Consider the following 18933-nt stretch of genomic DNA (forward strand, 5'->3'; position numbering starts at 1 on the left):
GTTTTTCTTGAACTTTTTGTAAATGGAATCATATAGTATCTACTGTTTTGTGTGTGGCTTCTTTTGCTTAACATATTGGTTTTGAGATTCATTCATTTTGTTACATCTTTCTGACTATTTGACCCTTTTACTATTACAAAATAGTTAGTTTTTCTCAGAGATGCCATATTTACTCCAAAGAAGCCCCCCGAGGAAGTTTCTAAGTTGAGAGTTGTTGCATAATAATAGTAATGATATTAAGTATATTATATACATCTTATTTGATCCATCTTAGTTTTTGAATTAAAAAAACTCTGATACAGGACACCCTAAGTATCATTTCTCTAGATTTACAGAGCTCTAATATGTTAAGATTATCTTTGCCTGTTCCTACTTTCATTATATTTAGGGCAGATTTTTCATTGAAATACAGCTCTTTCTTTCAAAATCCAAATCTGTAGTTAAATATATCAGTGCTGCCTAGAGTTACTTTCCTTACCAATTTAAACTTGACTGGAGAAACAGACTTAATTCAGCAATACATATTAAGTCAGAAACCTTCTCTATAGGAAAGCATACCTGTTCTTACTAAAATGATGGTATATATGTTCTTAGTCTAATTGGTTAATCTCAACTAGGCTGTAAAGTCTTTGAGAAAAGAATTATGTATTTCTATTTATTTTTCTTGTTGGAGGCCTAATGTAATGCTGCCTATACAATAGGTGGTAAGATGATTAAATTAAATAGTGCTGTTTGTTTCCTTTATTTGTAGAGTGAGGATAATAAAGAAGTTTAATGCTCAAACACTGTTAGAAAATAATTATATTAACACAAAAATAATTATATTAACACAGTTGTATTCAAACTATTATAAAATTCTTAGACAGTATTTGGTATAGGCAGCATAATGATGAGACATATCCCAAGACTGTGGTTACCTAAGGAAATGCTATTTCATAAAAGTGACAAGTTCAAGAAGATGCCTGTCACTGTGTAAGCGCTAGTCAACTGTTGCACTGCAATTTAACTCTCACCTGAGTGCTTTTTTCTATTTTTAATTATAGGCTAAAGTTCTGCGGTTACTAGCCACTGCTTATTTGGATTGGGATGACAGAGAATATTATGATAAGGCTCTCAGTGCTATAAACCTAGCAAATAAGGTATGAGTGGTTTCTACTTTTGCATATTAATGAACTTTTTTAGAGCTTCGATTCACATTTAGAAATCTAGTTTAGACATTTGCTTTAGTATTCCTGCTTCTTTTTTTTTTTTAGTATTCCTGCTTCTTGTACTTAATTATTTGCTCTTTATTTTTTTATAATTTGCATATCACATTATAATGGAAAATTAGAGGTAAAAAGGAAAATGGTGGTATTATTTATACTTAGTAAAAAATAAAGTATAATTAAGTTGCTTTGATTTAGTGGTAATTCATGGAAGATACCAGATAAAACAAAAATGCTTTTCTCTCTCACATTAAGAGCCCTTAATATTTTTTTTTCAGGTGGTTGCCAGAGGGGTGGTAGGTAAGGAGATAGATGAAATAAAAGGGTTCAAGAAGTACAAACTTACAGTAACAGTCATGGAGGTGAAAAATACAGCATAGAGAATATAGGTTGATTTATAATCAGTAAGATTGTAAAAATGTCCTTTGGTGAAAGATGATGACTATACTTATTGTGATGACTCCCGAGTATGTATAGAATTGTGGAATCACTATGTTGTACATATAAAACTAATATAACACTGTGTTAATTATACTTCAATAAAACAAACAAATATCCTTGGGGTTTCTTTTAAGCCCCAGATTGTTTTGATCTGTTCTACTGCACAGAAAGGAAAAAATGAAATGTACCTCAACAACAGATTTTTTTTTAATTGTCCTTTGCATGAAATGGAAAGTGTTCTCTCAGCTATTAGATTTTAGGATAAAGAAGTAAATAGTGATAAAAGAGACATATAATGGGATTTTGTTTAAAAAGCATTAGCAGGGGGACCTGGGTGGTTCAGTTGGTTAAGTGTCCAACAGTTGATCTCAGCTTAGGTCTTCATCTCAGGGCCCTGAGTTCAAGCTCTGCATTGAACTTCACCCTATGGAGCCTACTTAAAAAAAAAATCGATCAATAAACAAATAAATAAATAAACAAATAGAAAACATTAGTGGTTCACTTTCAGCTCATGTTCATACATACATTCACATATATATGCCTCCGCCCTCCTGGACAAAGAATATTAATAGTCAGGGTGATAACCATTTAAAAGGTTTAGGAGTGTCTGGCTGGCTCAGTGGGTAGAGCTGTGACTATTGGACTTGAGATTGTGAGTTTGAGCCCCCTCACTGGGTATTTATTGGACAGACAGAGACACAGCAAGGGAGGGAACACAAGCAGGCCTCCCGCTGAGTAGGGAGACTGATGCAGGGCTCAGTTCCAGGATCCTGAGATTTTGGCCTGAGCCGAAGGCAGACGCTTAATGACCAAGCCACCTAGGTGCCCCCCAAATAATAAATCTTTAAATAAAAAATAAAAAGATTCATTTAGGATCAATGTATTTTACTTATTAATAAGGCAAATAATTATACTAATATTTTTTTCAGTTTTAATTTAAATTCCAGTCAGCATACAGTGTAATATTAGTTTCAAGCATATAATGTGATTCAGTGATTCAACACTTCTCTACAACAGCTGGTGCTCATCACAATTAATACTCCTTAGTCCCTATCACCTATTTAACCCATCTCCCCAACCACCTCTCTCTTGGTAACCATCAGTTTGTTCTCTATATTTAAGAGTCTCTTTCTTAGTTTCCCCCTCTTTTTACCCTTCTGCTCATTTGTATTCTTTCTTAAATTCCACGTATTAGTGAAATCATGTTATTTCTCTTTCTGTAACTTAGCATAATACTCTGTAGCTCTATCCACTTCATTATAAATGGCAAGTTTTCATTCTTCTGTATGGCTGAGTAATACTCCATTGTGTGTGTGTGTGCGTGTGTCTGTGTGTGTCTGTGTGTATACCACATCTTCTTTATCCATACATCAATCAATGGACACTTGGTCTATTTCAATATCTGGGGTATGGTAAGTAATGCTGTTAAACATAAGGGTGCATATATCCCTTCAAATTAGTATTTTCTATTCTTTGGGTAAATACCCAGTAGTGCAGTTCCTGGATCCCAAGGTAGTTCTAGTTTTAACATTTTGAGGAACTTCCATACTGCTTTCCAGAGTGGCTACACAAGTTTGCATTCCCACCAACAGTGCATGAGGGTTCCCCTTTCTCCACATCCTTGCCAGCACTGGTTGTTTCTTGTGTTGTTGATTTTAGCTATTCTGACTGGTGTGTGGTGGTATCTCACTGTAGTTTTGATTTACATTTTCGTCATGATGAGTGATGTTGAGCATCTTTTCAGGGGTCTGTTGCCAGTCTATATGTCTTCTTTGGAGAAATGTCTGCCCATGTCCTCTGCCCATTTTTTAATTGTATTATTTATTTTATTTTTGGGGTGTTGACTTTTATAAGGTACGTCATTTGCAAATATTTTCTCCTATTCTGTAGATTGCTTTTTAGTTCAGTTGATGGTTTCTTTTATTCTACAGAAGCTTTTTTATTTTGATGAAGTCCCAAAAGTTTATTTTTGTTTTCATTTCCCTTGCCTCAGGATACATAACTAAAAAGAAGTTGCTGTCGCTGATTCAGAGAGGTTGCTGCCTGTGTCCGTCCTCCTCTAGGATTGTTAACGGTTTCTTGTCTCACATCTAGGTCTTTCATCCACTTGAATTTATTTTCGTGTATGGTGTAAAAAAGTGGTCCAGTTTCATTCTTTTGCATGTGGATGTCCAGGTTTCCCAACCATTTGTTGAAGAGACGGTCTTTTTTCTATTTGATGTTCTTTCCTGCTTTGTTGAAGTTTAATTGACCATAGAGGTGTAGGTTCATTTCTTTTTTTTTCTTTTTTATTCTCTTGATCTGTGTATTTATTTTTGTGTCAGTACTGTACAGTTTTGATCACTACAGCTTTGTAATATAACTTGAAGTCAAGAATTGTGATGCCTCCATCTTTTCATTTCTTTTTCAAGGTTGCTTTGACTATTCTGGGTGTTTTGTGCTTCATACAGTTTTAGGATTGTTTGGTCTAGCTCTGTGAAAAATGCTGTTGGTATTTTGATAGGGATGGCATTAAGTGTGTAGGTCGATTTGGGTAGTACAGACATTTGAATAATATTCGTCCTTCCAGTTTATGAGGATGGAATGTCTTTCCATTTCTTTTTGTTATCATCAATTTCTTCCATCAGTATTTTATAGTTTTCAGAGTACAGGTCTTTTACCTCTTTGGTTAGGTTCTTTCCTAGATATTGTTTGGTGTAATTGTAAGTAATATTGTTTTCATACTTTGTCTTTCTGCTTCCTCATTTTTGGTACATAATAATGCAACAGATTTCTGTACATTGGTTTTATATCCTGTGACTTTACAGAAATTTTTTATCAGTTCTAGCAATTTTCTGGTGGAGTCATTTGGGTTTTCTATATAGCGTATCATGTCATCTGCAAATAGTGAAAGTTTGACGTCTTCCTTGCTAATTTGGATGCCTTTTATTTCCTTTTATGGTCTGATTGCTGAGGCTAGGATTTCCAGTACCATGTTAAATAGCGGTGGTGAGACTGGACATTCCTGTCTTGTTTTTAACTATGGAGGGAAAGCTCTCAGTTTTTCCCCATTGAGGATGATTTAGCTATGGATTTTTCATACATGGCCTTTATTGTGTTGAGGCATGTTCCCTCTAAACCTACTATGTTGAGGGTTTTTATCATGAATGGATGTTGTACTTTGTCAGGTGCTTTTTCTGGATCTGATAAAAAGATCATATGGTTCCTATCCTTTCTTTTATTAATGTGGTGTATCACCTTGATTGATTTGTGAATACTGAATGCCCTTGCAGCCCAGGAGTAAATCCCACTTGATCATTGTGGATGACTTTTTTAATGTATTGTTGGATTCAGCATGCTAGTATTTTATTGAGAGTTTTTCATTCATGTTCATCAGATATCTTGGCCTGTAGTCCTCTTTTTTAGTGGAGTCCTTATCTGGTTTTGGATTGGGATTAATGCTGGCCTCATAGAATGAATTCGGGTTTTCCTTCTTTTTTTTTTGAATGGTTTGAGAAGAATAGGTGTTAACTGTTCTTTAAATGTCTGGTAAAATTACCCTGTGAAGCCATCTGGCCCTGGACTTTTGTTTGTTGGATGTTTTTGGATTACTGATTTAGTTGTTTTGCTGGTTATCTGTCTGTTCAAGTTTTTGGTTTCTTCTGTTTCAGTTGTGGTTGTTTATATGTTTCTAGGAATTTATCCATTTCTTCCAGGTTGTCCAACCTGGCATATAGCTTTTCATAATGTTCTATTATAATTATTTGTATTTCTGTGGTATTGGTTATTTCTCCTATGTCATTAGTGATTTCCTTTGTTTGGGTCTTTTTTCCTTTTGATAAGTCTGCATAGATGTTATCAATTTTATTAATTTTTAAAAATATGTTATTTATTTATTTACGAAAGAAACAGAGAGAGCGAGTGTGAACAGGAGTGGAGGGGGGAAGAGCATAGGGAGAGGGAGAAGCTGACTTCCCACTGAGCAGGGAGCCTGACATGGAGCTTGATCCCAGGACTCCAGGATCATGACCCTCGGCCAAAGGCAAACGCTTAACTGCCTGAGCCACCCAGGCGCCCCAAATTCTATTAAGTTTTTTCAGAGAACCAGGTCCTGGTTTCATTGATCTGCTCTGGTTTTGTTTTGTTTTAGTTTCTGTATCCTTTATTTTTGCTCTAATCTTTATTATTTCCTACCTTTTGCTGGCTTTAGGCTTTGTTATTCTTTCTGTAGTTCTTTAGGTGTAAGGTTGTTTTTGAGAATTTTTTTGAGTCTTGAGATCTGTATTGCTATATACTTCCCTCTTTTTTAAATAATTTTTTTCTTATGTGGATGGTTTAGTCTGGTTTCCATTTTTGATTTGCCTTTTTTTAAAAAAATGGGCTGTTTGTTTGAGAGAGACACCACAAGAGAGGGAACACAAACGGGGAGTGGGAGAGGGAGAAGCAGGCCTCGCGCTGAGCACAGAGCCTGATGCAGGGCTCAACCCCAGGACCCTGGGATTATGACTCCAGTTGAAGGCAATCACTTAACCAACTGAGCCACCTAGGCGCCCCATACTTCCCTGTTAGAACCATTTTTGCTGCATCCCAAAGCTTTTGTACTGTCCTATTTTTTTTTAAAGATTTTATTTATTTATCGGTGGGGGGGGGGGAGAGCGAGCACAGGCAGACAGAATGGCAGGCAGAGGCAGAGGGAGAAGCAGGCTACCTGCCGAGCAAGGAGCCTGATGTGGGACTCGATCCCAGGACGCCGGGATCATGACCCGAGCCGAAGGCAGCTGCTCAACCAACTGAGCCAACTAGGCGTCCCTATACTGTCCTATTTTCAATCTTGTTCTTTGATTTCCTGGTTGACCCATTCATTGTTTAGTAGCGTGTTTTTTAACTTCCATTCATTAGTGTTTTTTCCAAACTTTTTCTTGTGGTTGACTTGTAGTCTCATAGTTTTGCCATCAGTAAAGGTGCATAGCATGATTTTAGTCTTTTTGTGTTTGATGAGGCCTATTTCATGACCTAATATGTGATCTATTCTGAGAATGTTGCATGTGCACTTGAAAAGAATGTGTGTTCTGCTATTTCAGAATGGAATGTTCTGAATATATCTGTTAAGTTCGTCTGCTCTAGTGCATCATTCAAAGCCCTTCTTTTCTTGTTGATCTGCTTAGATGATCTGTCCATTGCTGTGTGTGGTGTATTAAAGTCCCTTAAATTTCTGTGTTATTGCCAATGAGTTCTTTTGTGTTTGTGATTAATTGTTTTATATATTTGGGTGCTCCCAAGTTGGGTGCATGAATATTTACAATTGTTAGATCTTCTTGGTGGATTGTCCCCTTTATTGTTATGTAGTACCCTTCTTTGTTGTTATAGTCTTCGTTTTAAAGTACAGTTTGTTTTACATAAATACTGCTACTCTTTCTAAAAAATATCCATTTGTGTGTTAGATGTGTCTTCATCTCCTCACTTTTAATCTGCAGTTGTCTTTAGGTCTAAAATGAGTCTCATATAGGCAGCATGTAGATGGGACTTGTTTTCTTATCCATTGTGACACTTTATATTTTGATTCAAGCATTTAGTCCATTTACATTCACAGTAATTATTGATAGAAATGTATTCAGTGCCATTTTATTGCTTTGTTTTATCATTGTTACTGGAGATTTTCCTTGTTCCTTTCTAGGCTTTGTCATCTTTTAAAATCTTTATTTCCCACTCAAAGAGTCCCCTTTAATATTACTTGCAGGGCTGGTTTAGTGGTCACGAACTCCTTTAGTTTTTGTTTTCCGGAAAACTCTTTTTCCTATTCTGAATGATAGCCTTGCCGGATACAGTGTTCTTTTTTTTTTTTTTTAAGATTTATTTATTTATTTGACAGATAGAGATCACAAGTAGGCAGAGAGGCAGGCAGAGAGAGGAGGAAGCAGGCTCCCTGCTGAGCAGAGAGCCCCATGCGGGGCTTGATCCCAGAACCCTGGGATCATGACCTGAGCCAAAGGCAGAGGCTTTAACCCACTGAGCCATCCAGGCGCCCCTGGCTACAGTGTTCTTAGCTACAAATTTTTCCCATTCAGCATGTTGAATATATCATGCCACTCCCTTCTGGCTTTCCACATTTTTGTTAAGAAATCTCCAGCTAGCCTTATGGTTTTTTTTCTTGTAAATTAAGGACTTTTTTGTCTTGCCATTTTTAAGATTTTTTCCTTATCACTGTATTTTTCCAATTTAATTATAATGTGTCTTGGTGTTGGCGTGTTTTGTTGATTTGGATGGGAGTCCTCTGTGCCTCCTGGATCTGGGTGTCTCTTTCTTTCCCCAGATTCGGGAACGTTTTAACTATTGTTTCTTGAAATAAACTTTCAGCTCCCTTTTCTCTTTCTTCTTCTTCTGGAACTCTTATAATACAAATGATTCATGGAGTCACTGAGTTCCCTTTGTCTATTCTCATGTTGCATAATTCTTCTTTCTCTCTTTTTTTCAGCTTTATTATTTTCCATTATTTTGTCTTCTAGGTCACTAATTTGTTCCTCTGTTTCTTTTCGCCTGCTGGTCATGAAGCCTGTTTTCAACTCTTCATTTCTGTTTATTTTTTTATTTCATTTATTTACTTATTTTTTTAAATTTAAATCTTAGTTTACCATGCAGTGCAATATTGGTTTCTGGAGTAGATTTCAGTGATTCATCGCTTACATACAACTTCCAGTGCTCATAACAACAAGTGCCCTCTTTATTTATTTATTTTTTTTGAAGATTTTATTTATTTGAGAGAGAAAGAGAGAGAGAGAGATGGAACAAATAGGGGGGGCAGCAGAGGGAGAGGGAGAAGCAGGCTCCCCTCTGAGCAGGGTGCTTGACGTTGGGCCTGATCCCAAGACCCCAGGATCATGACCTGAGCTGAAGGCAGATGCTTAACTGACTAAGCCACCCAGACACCCCAGCAAGTGCTCTTTTTGATATACATCATCCTTATTGATTCCCCCACCTCACTCCCATCAACCCTCAGTTTGTTCTCTATCGTTAAGAGTCTCTTATGGTTTGTTTCCCTCTCTCCTTCCCCCTCCTTCCCATTCATCTGTTTTGTGTCTTCAGTTCAACAGAGGAATGAGATCATATGGTATTTGTCTTTCTCTGACTGATATTTCACTTAGCATAATATACTCTAACTCCACTGATGTCATTGCAAATGGCAAGATTTCATCCCTTTTGATTGCTGAGTGATATTTTGTTATAGAAATACACACACACACACACACACACGCATCTTTATCCATTCATCAGTCAACGGACATTTGGACTCACTCCGTAATTTGGCTATTGTTGATAATGCTGCTGTAAACATGGGGGTGTATGAACCCCTTTGAATCTGTAGTTCTGTGTCCTTTGGATAAATACCTAGTAGTGCAATTACCGATTGTAGGGTAGATCTATTTTTAACTTTTTGAGGAAACTCCATATTATTTTCCAGAGTGGCTGGACCAGTTTGCATTCCCATCAACAGTGTAAGAGGTTCCCCTGCCTCTGCATGACTGAATCTTTTTTCAAAAATTTATTTATTTATATATTTGTCAGAGAGAGAGAGAGAGAAAAAACACAAGCTGGGGAGTGGCAGCCAGAGGTTGAAGCAGGCTCCCCGCTAAATAAGGAGCCTGATCAGGACTCGATCCCAGGACCCAGGAATCATGACCTAAGTCAAAGGCAGACACCCAGCTCACTGAACCACCCAGGCATCCTGATTGTTTTTTAACTCTTTCATCACTGTGGTAAGGGTCTTACTGATGTCTTCTATTCTTTTTTCAAATCCAGTGAGTATTCTTGTGACTATTCCTTTAAATTCTTCATCAGGCATGTTACTTATAACTGTTCACTTAGTTCTCTGGCCATGGGCTTAACTTGTTCTTTACTTTTGGATAAATTCTTCCATCTTTTTGCATTTTGTCAAGATCTCTGTCTTCTTTGTGTTGGGAAAGCCAGTTATTTCTCCTACTCCATTTTCAGTATGGCCTCTTCTTTCCCTTTAGTTGTAGAGTTTGTCTGCGAGTCTTAAGTTTGATTTCTCTGGTATTTAGGATGATTTTTTAGTTATCTAATTGTGTTTGTGGGAGGAAATGAGCCTAGGGACCTCCTACTCCACTGCTATCCTCCTCTCTTTTAAACTGACACATTGTAGAATTTTTTCCCAAGAGATTAGAAGCATAAAAATGGATAGTTGATTAAACAGTACTGAATTTCCCAAACAGATCATTTACTTGAATTATAGTCATGTGGATGAATTACTTCATGCTGAAAAACTTTATTAACATTAATTTTTTTAATTTAAAAATATTAATAGAAATAAACATTTTCAAAAATTGCATGCTTTTTATATTTGCTAAGATACTATTTCTCTCCCCCTCTCCCACCTCCCCCAAAAAAAACAGGGCAGGAAAACTGAGGAGATTGCATATCAGCTATATGCCTTCTTGCCAGCATGTCTCTTTGTTCACTGACTGAAAAGTTGTAGTTTTCATAGCAATTATTGCTATTATTCCTGAATTACCATATTTAATAGCCTGGACATACCTAAATTGGGTACATAGGATTTCAGTGGCACTGTATACTTAAAAAGGTTTTATTTGGAAATAATTTCAAAGTTACAGAAAAGTTACAAGAATAAGAATAGTTCAGAGAACACCTATATATATGGGATGCCTGGGTGGCGCAGTTGGTTACCCTTCTGATCTTGGTTTAGGCTCATGTTGTGATCTCAGAATTGAACCCTGCATTGGGCTCAGTGCTTAGCTCAGAGTCTGCTTCAGATTCTTTCCCTCTCCCACTTCTCCTCACCTGGCAGTTGCTGTTTTTTTCTCTCTCTCTCAAATAAATAAAATCTTTAAAAAAAAACAAAAAAGCCTGTATATACTTTACCCAGATTCACCTATTATTAATATTTCTGCATCTTCCCATATTATTGAAGGAATATAACCCATAATATATCCATATTATTGAGGGATTTAATATATATTATATACCCACAATAATGAGCTTTATAGCATTGTTTTCTTTTCAGTATAGGATTATTCTAGGATCAGGTATTCTGTTTATTTGTCATGTCTCCTTAGTCTTCTGTACTCAACATTTTCACAACCTTTTTTAAAATTTTTGTGTCATTGACATGTTGGAAGAATACACTAGCTTCCAATCTTGTTTAAACTGAAAGTTCTTCATTTGAGGTTTTTTTTCTTCATTTGAGGTTTATGTTGTGATTAGATTCAGTTTATAATTTTGTGACTGGAGTACAACATAAATGATGATACTGTGTCCCTTCTCAGGGCATCTCATGTGGAAGCCCATGATGTCCATCTGCTCTTGATTGGTGATGTTAATATTGATCACCTGGGCAAAAGTGTTGCCCAGTTGCTTCATTGTGTATTTTTGTATATATTGTATATTTTTCTCATGGAACTAATAGACGGTGGAGAGGCTTAAAATTGTTCATATACCCCATTTCTTATTAAAATTTCCCTTTAGAGCTAGTGCTCTTGCTTGAACTAGTCTTACAATTATTACCATATGATCATTTTTAAAAAAAGATTTTATTTATTTATTTATCTGTCAGCGAGAGAGGGAGAGAGAAAGAGAGAGCGTGAGTGCGCGCGTGTGTGCACAAGCAGGCAGAATGGCAGGTAGAGGCAAAGAGAGAAGCAGGCTCCCTGCCGAGCAAAGACCCTGATGCTGGACTCGATCCCAGAATCTTGGGATCATGACCTGAGCTGAAGGCCGCGGCTCAACTGACTGAGCCACCCAGGTGTCCCCCAAATGATCATTTTTAAGAAATTTTTATTTTTAAGTAATCTCTACACCAAATGTGGGGCTCGAACTCACAACCTTGGCATCAGGAGTCACATGCTCTACTGACTGAGCCAGCCAGGCACCCTGCCAAATGATCATTTTTCAACTTTTAGCACACCCTCCACGTTTACCAGTTGGCAGTCAGCATTCTACTATAAACATCTATTCAATATTTATTTATTATTTATTTACTTATATTTATTATTTTATTACTTATTGGCTTATTTCATTTATTATCAGTATGGATTTGTGTATTCCTATTTTTTCAACTGATTCATAATTATTCTTATTAATTACCAGTTTTGTTGTGATATAATGAACGTAAAATAAACTGCCCATATTTAAAGTATAAAATTTGATGACTTTTAACATATGTATATACCTGTGAAACAATCACCACAATCAGGATGTTGCATATATACCTCACTCCTCAAAGTTTCTTCCTGTCCTTTTGTCAACTCTTTCTCCCACTTTTCCTTGAATAACAGCTGATCTGCTTTCTGTCATTATAGATTAGTTTGTATTTTCTAGAGACTTATACAAATGAAATCATAGAGAATATATTCTTGTTTTATGTGGCTCTGCTCCCTCAGCATAATTATTCTGAGATTCATTCATATTGTGTGTGTGCATAGTTTATTCCCGTATTCCTGAGTAATACCTCATTTCATGGCTATGTGCCGCAGTTGCTCTTTAATCTACTTTGTCTTTATTATTATAGTTACTTCAGCTTCCATCGAAATGTTAGCATTGTATATCTTGCGTCCTTTTCATTACTCAGGTCTTTGTGTTTAAAGAGCATGTCTTGTATGTCTTGCTTCTTTTGTTGTATCTGACAATCTCTGTCTTTCAACTGTGGTGTTTAGAATGTTTACATATGATGTGATTATTGATCTGGTTAAGTTTGAGTTTATCATCTTGTTGATTTTCTAATTGTCCAATTTAGTGGTTTATTCCCTTCTTTCTTCTTTTTCTACCTTCTTCTGTATTATTAGAATATTTTTTCAAAATAGTGAATGAAAGCTGTGTAATTTTTATACCAACCTCCTGAAGAATTTATTTTGGAATATTATGAAAAGATTCTAAGGATTATCTAGAATAAGTAGTGAGACTAGCCAAGGAAATTTTGAAGAGAGTGATTAGAAAGGCCTTCTCATATCACATATTTGAGTAATTTTTAAGATTCACTTTTATTTCTTTTGTTGGGTTATTAGTTATAACTCTTTGTTTTGTTATTGTAGTGGCTTCTTCAGTGTTTATACTATATAGCTTATCTTGGTCTACCTTCATATGTCATCATAATATACTTCTATATTTCCCGGCGTGACCTGTATGCTATTGTTGTGCATTTTACTTTTACATCTGATATAAAATTTATAATATGTCTTACGATTTTTGTTTGTTTTGTCAATGTTCCTTTTAAAGTGATAATAAACAATAAAATCTTACATATTTACACATGTAGTTACCATTTCAAATTATTTTTATTCCTTTGTATATATTGAAATTTCCATCTTGTGTTATTTTTCTTCTGTTTGAAGAACATTGTGTTGGGATTCTCCAGAGAAATCATAGGAGATATCTATATTTATGTCTATGTCTGTGTGTATATCTACATCTATACCTATATAGTTGTATATAGATATGGAAAGAGAGGGTTGGGGGGGTTGATAAGGAATTGTCTCACACCCTTGTGGAGGCTGGTGAGTGTCAAGATCTGCAGGGTGAGTTGGTAAGCTGGAGACTCAAGAGAGCTGATAATATAGTTCCAGTCTGAGTCCAGAGGCCTGAGAACCAGGAGAGCCAACGATGTAGGTTCAGGCTGAAGGCTGGCAAACTTGAAACTCAAGAAGAGCCAGTGTTTTAGTTCTTGTCCAAAGGCAGAATAAAGCCAGTGTCCCAGTTCAAAATCTGTAAGTCAGGAAGAGTTCTCTCTTACTCAGGGAAGGGTCAGCATTTTTTTTATGTTCAAGCTTTCACCTGATTGGATAAGTCCTACTCACATCATGGAGGTCAGTCTTCTTTACTCAGTCTACTGATCTGAACGTTAATATCATCCAGAAACAGAAAGACCCAGGATAATGTTTGACAAAATATCTAGGTACCCTGTGACCCAGTCAAGTTGGCACATAAAATTAACCGTTTCAGACATCTTTTAACATTTCTTGTAGTGTTGCTGTACCGATGAGGACTAATTTCAACATTTATATGCTTAGAAATATCTTCACATTCTTTCTTTCTTTTTTTTAATTTATTTTTAAAAGATTTTTATTTATTTATTTGACAGAGAGATCACAGTAGGCAGAGAGGCAGGCAGAGAGAGAGGAGGAAGCAGGCTCCCCGCTGAGCAGAGAGCCCGATGTAGGACTCGATCCCAGGACCCTGAGATCATGACCTGAGCCGAAGGCAGAGGCTTTAACCCACTGAGCCACCCAGGCGCCCCCACATCCTTTCTTTTAAAAAAGCTCTATTTTGCAATAGTTACAGATTCATAGGAAGTTACAAAAGTAGTACAAATAATAATAAAATAATAAAAGCAATCATGGTTAGGATTCAGAAGAAAATTTTACCATCTCTCCCGCAGATAGCACAAGGTCCTGTGTGTCCTTCCCCAAGTTTCCTCTAATGATACCTGCTGCATTACTGTAATATAGCAAAACCAGTAAATTATCATTGGTATAGGGTATGTGTATAGGTCTGTGCCATCTTATCCCATGTGTAGATTCATGTAACTACCATGGCAGTAAGATACAGAACTATTTCATCATTCCAGACATTTCTCTCATGTTACCTTTTAATTCACACTCACACATGGCCTCACACCTAAGCCCTTGCAATCTCTATTTTTCATCTCTGTAATATTGTCATTCCAAGAATATTAAGCAGTTTGTGACCTTTTGAGATTAGCTTTTTTCACTTAGCATAATACCCTTGAAATCCATCCAACTTCCTGTGTATCAATAGTTGGTTTCTTTCATTGCCGAGTAGTGCATGGTATAGATGGAATCAGTTTGTTTAACCATTCACCTGTGAAAGGAGATCTTGGTTGTTTTCAGATTCTGCTATTGTAAATAAACTTGTTATGAAAATTTGTGTATAGGTTTTTGTGTGGATATAAGTTTTCATTTTCCTGGGATAAATGCCTGGTGTGTGATTCTGGGGTTATTTGGATTTTAAGAAATTGCCCAACTGTTTTCAAGGGTGGTTGTATTGGGGCACCTCCTGCTCTTGGTTTTGGCTCAGGTAGTGATCTCCAGGTCATGATATTGAGTCCCATGTTGGACTCCATGCTCAGTGTCTTCTTGAGATTCTCTCTGCCCTTCACCCCCATGCTCGCTCTCTCTTTCTATAGTAAATAAATATGTCTTGAGAAAAAGAGCAGCTGTACCATTTTGCATTTCAATCAATGATCTATGAGAGTTCTAATTTCTCTGCATTTTTCCTAGCATTTGGTATTGTCACTGTTATTTTTTAATATTTTAGCCCTATTAATAGGAATGTGGTGGTTTTAATTCATACTTTCCTAATGAATAATGTTATTGAACACCTTTGTATGTGCTCCTTTTTGGTGAAATGTCTCTTCATATCTCTTGTCCATTTTATAATTGGATTGTTCAATTTTTTACTGTTAAGTTTGAGAGTTCTTTATATATACATGTTAAGAGTTTTTTTTTTTTAAAGATTTTATTTATTTATTTGACAGAGAGAAATCACAAGTAGATGGAGAGGCAGGCAGAGAGAGAGAAGCAGGCTTCCTGCTGAGCAGAGAGCCCGATGCGGGCCTCGATCCCAGGACCCTGAGATCATGACCTGAGCCGAAGGCAGCGGCTTAACCCACTGAGCCACCCAGGCGCCCATGTTAAGAGTTCTTTGTCACATATCTGGTTTGCAAATATCTCCCAGTGTGTAGACTGTCTTTCCAGTTTCTTCATGGTTTGTTTTAAGGCCCAGGATATAGTATATATTGGTAAATATTCTGCGAATACTTTAAATATGTGTGTTCAGCTCTTTTTGGGTGGAGTGTTCTGTAAATGTCAGTTAGATTCTCTTGATTGATGATATTGTTGAGTTCTTCTGTATCTTTACTGAGTTTTTATCTAGTTCTTTGAATTTTTGAGGTGGAAGTGTTGAAGTCTCCAACAATAGTTTTATTTCTATAAGTTGCTACTTCAAATATTTTGCAGCTCTTTTGTTTGGTGCATACATATTTAAAGTTACTATTTCTTCTTGGTGGATTGACCCTTTTCTCATCATATCATGTTCTTCTCAGTTCCTGATAATTTTTTTTTGTGCTACAGTCTACTTTATCTGATGTTAATATAACCATTCCTGCTCTCATTTTTTAAAAAGATTTTATTTGTTTATTTGACAGAGAGAGATCACAAGTAGGCAGAGCGAGAGAGAGGGAAGCAGGCTCCCTGCTGAGCAGAGAGCCCGATGCAGGACTCGATCCCAAGACTCTGGGATCATGACCTGAGCTGAAGGCAGCGGCTTAACCCACTGGGCCACTCAGGTGCCCCTGCTTTCATATTTAAAAATTTTTCATAACATAGAACTTACCAGCTTACCAATTTTAAGTGTATAGTTGAGTGGCATTTAGTATATTTATATTTTGCAACCATCACTACCATCCATCTCTAGAAGTTTTCTTCTTACAAAATGTAAACGTGTATCCATTAAATAATAATTCCCCATTTTCTTTTCCCTCTAGTTCCTGGCAGTTACCATTCTTTCTGTTCCTGAATTTGGCTCTTCTAGATATCTCATATAAATGAAATCAAACAGTTTGTCTTTTTGTGACTGACATATTTCATGTATCAAAATGTCCACAAGGTTCACCTGTGTTATAACATGTATCATTTTTTTTCCTTATTAAGGCTGAAATAGTATTCCTTTGTATGTATGTCCCACATTTTGTTTATCCATTTATTCATTGATGAACATGTTGGTTATTTTTACCTTTGGCTATGTGAATAATGCTGCTGTGAATGTGTCTATACACATAGGTGATTGCTTCCCTGCTTTCAGTTGTTTTGGTTGTAAGTGTAGAAGTCTCTAATGAACTTTTGAACATGTGAAGTATAGTTATGAAATGCAGGCAAGTTACCTGGAAAGAGGTTGATCCTGCTGTTCCTAGTACTCCTGCTTTCGAAGTATGAATTGTTAGTTTATCTTTAATGAAAGTTAATCTTTTTTTAAAAAGATTTTATTTATTTATTTGACAGAGATCATAAGTAGGCAGAGAGGCAGGCAGGGCGGGGGAGGCAGGCTCCCTGATGAGCAGAGAGCCTGAAGTAGGGCTCGATCCCAGGACCGTGGGATCATGACCTGAGCCAAAGACAGAGGCTTGAACCCACTGAGTCACTCAGGCACCCCGAAAGTTAATCTTTTAGAATCCTATACAACCTTGACTGATGTCATGGCCCTACAAAGAAACTGTTTGCTTTTGCCGTATGTCCATGAGGTATCACTCTTTTGGCTACTTTTTGTCGCCCTCGACCCGCAAGGACGACAAGAAGCCCCGGTTCAGATGTATCTTCTCTCTCTCTATTTCCGCAAGTCTACACACTTATATACGTTTACGTATATAAGCGAGCAGGGTGACCAATAAGGGGCCAAACAATGGGGAGAGCCAATGAGAGTCCTGTTACTATGCTGATTAAATTTGAAACAGCCAATGACTATGTCCTCCTTTAGGCGAGCTTCACCAGAACGTTCGTTGTTTACTTGCAGCGTATTTTGCTGGCAGTGAGCCAAGTGCCATCTTTTTTTTTTTTTTTAAAGATTTTATTTATTTATTTGACAGAGAGAGATCACAAGCAGGCAGAGAGGCAGGCAGAGAGAGAGGAGGAAGCAGGCTCCCCGCTGAGCAGAGAGCCCGATGCGGGGCTCGATCCCAGGACCCTGAGATCATGACCTGAGCCGAAGGCAGCGGCTTAACCACTGAGCCACCCAGGTGCCCCCCAAGTGCCATCTTGTAAAGGCGGGGACTTTCCCGGCCGGAGGTGGTCCCCGACAACTTTTATTTTGATTTTTTGGATTATAAGTTCTTGGACCATATGAGTAGTGTAAATTTGAACTCCATATCTACACAAGGTCAGAGCCTGTTAAAAAATTCTCCAGGCCAAAAGAAAATTTATCTGGGTGAATAAATTTTTTGGCCTCATTTAGAGATTAGGCAGAAGAGAAACAAATATCATTTACCATTAGATTTTTAAAAATATATATGTATTTTTAAAGATTTTACTTATTTATTTGACAGAGAGAGATCACAAGTAAGCAGAGAGACAAGCAGAAGGGAAGGAGGAAGCAGGCTTCCTGCTGAGCAGAGAACCTAGTGCAGGCCTCAGTCCCAGGACCCTGAGATCATGACCTGAACTGAAGGCAGAGGCTTAACTCACTGAGCCACCCAGGCACCCTACCATTAGATTTTTTAAAAAAGATTTTATTTACTTATTTGAGAGAATACGAGTGGGGCGGAGTAGAGGGAAAGGGAGAAGCAGACTCCTTGCTGAGCAGGGAGCCCAATTCAGGCCCAGGACCATGGGATCATGACCTGAGCTGAAGATGGATGCGTAACTGATGGAGCCACCCAGGTGCCCCATATACCATTAGATTTTTAAAAGAAAAGAAAAATCTTAGGAAACTCACCATTCCCACTCAGTTCACTTCTCCATGTTTTTATGCCTCACTGAAATATTTCTTCTTTTTTTTTACTTTTCAGAGTCCTCAGTTTGTTACTTTGTATATTTTATTCAGAGTTTTTAGTTGTTATTAGTAGAAGATTTAGGAGTAATGCTCCATTTTGGCTAGAACTGGAACTTATAGTAAAAATTTTAAATATCTGTTCTTGGAGGGAAATTAAAATTTGATAGCTTTATGTTGTTTCATAAGGTTATTTTTGAAAATTTATTGGTACAATTTTATTGAGAAAGTGTTGGATGCTTCAACAAGCCCCCAAAAGCACAAGCAAAGAGGAAAATTAGATAAAATTGGGCTGCATTAAAGTGAAAAGTTTTGCTTCAAATAAAATCATCAAGAAAGTGAAACTATGACCCATGGGATCCTTCCAATAAAATGGGAAGAAAATGTTCACAAATTATATATTTGATAAGTGTCTATTATCCAGAATAAATAAAAAAACTCTTACTACTCACTAGTAAGACAAACAGCTAATTAAAAATGAACAACAGAAAAAAAAATAAAAAAAATAAAAATGAACAACAGATCTGAATAGACATTTCTTCAAAGGAAATATATATACCAATGGTCAATAAGCACAGGGAAAGGTGCTCAACATCATTAAAATTATCAGAGAAATGAAAATCAAAAGAACAGTGAGGAATCACTTCACACTAATATTACTATAATTTAAAAAAATGGACAAAAACAGTTGTTGGTATGAATGTAGAATAATTACAACCTATGTATACTCCTGGCAGGAATGTAAAATGGTACAGCCACTTTGGAGAACAATTTGGCAGTTCCT

At 36.7% G+C, this 18933-nt stretch overlaps 1 protein-coding gene across 1 annotated transcript in view; it reads left to right on the top strand.

Moving 5' to 3' along the window:
* Nucleotides 1-18933, top strand: part of TEX11 (testis expressed 11) — a 335773-nt gene that overhangs the window by 97924 nt on the left and 218916 nt on the right. Inside the window, exon 10 of the mRNA XM_044234723.1 lies at nt 1044-1139. Coding sequence (XP_044090658.1) covers nt 1044-1139 — 96 coding nt within the window. The remainder of the gene's footprint in view (nt 1-1043; nt 1140-18933) is intronic.

Source organism: Neovison vison, chromosome X (genome assembly GCF_020171115.1).
Source record: "Neovison vison isolate M4711 chromosome X, ASM_NN_V1, whole genome shotgun sequence".
Taxonomy (NCBI): Eukaryota; Metazoa; Chordata; class Mammalia; order Carnivora; family Mustelidae; genus Neogale; species Neogale vison.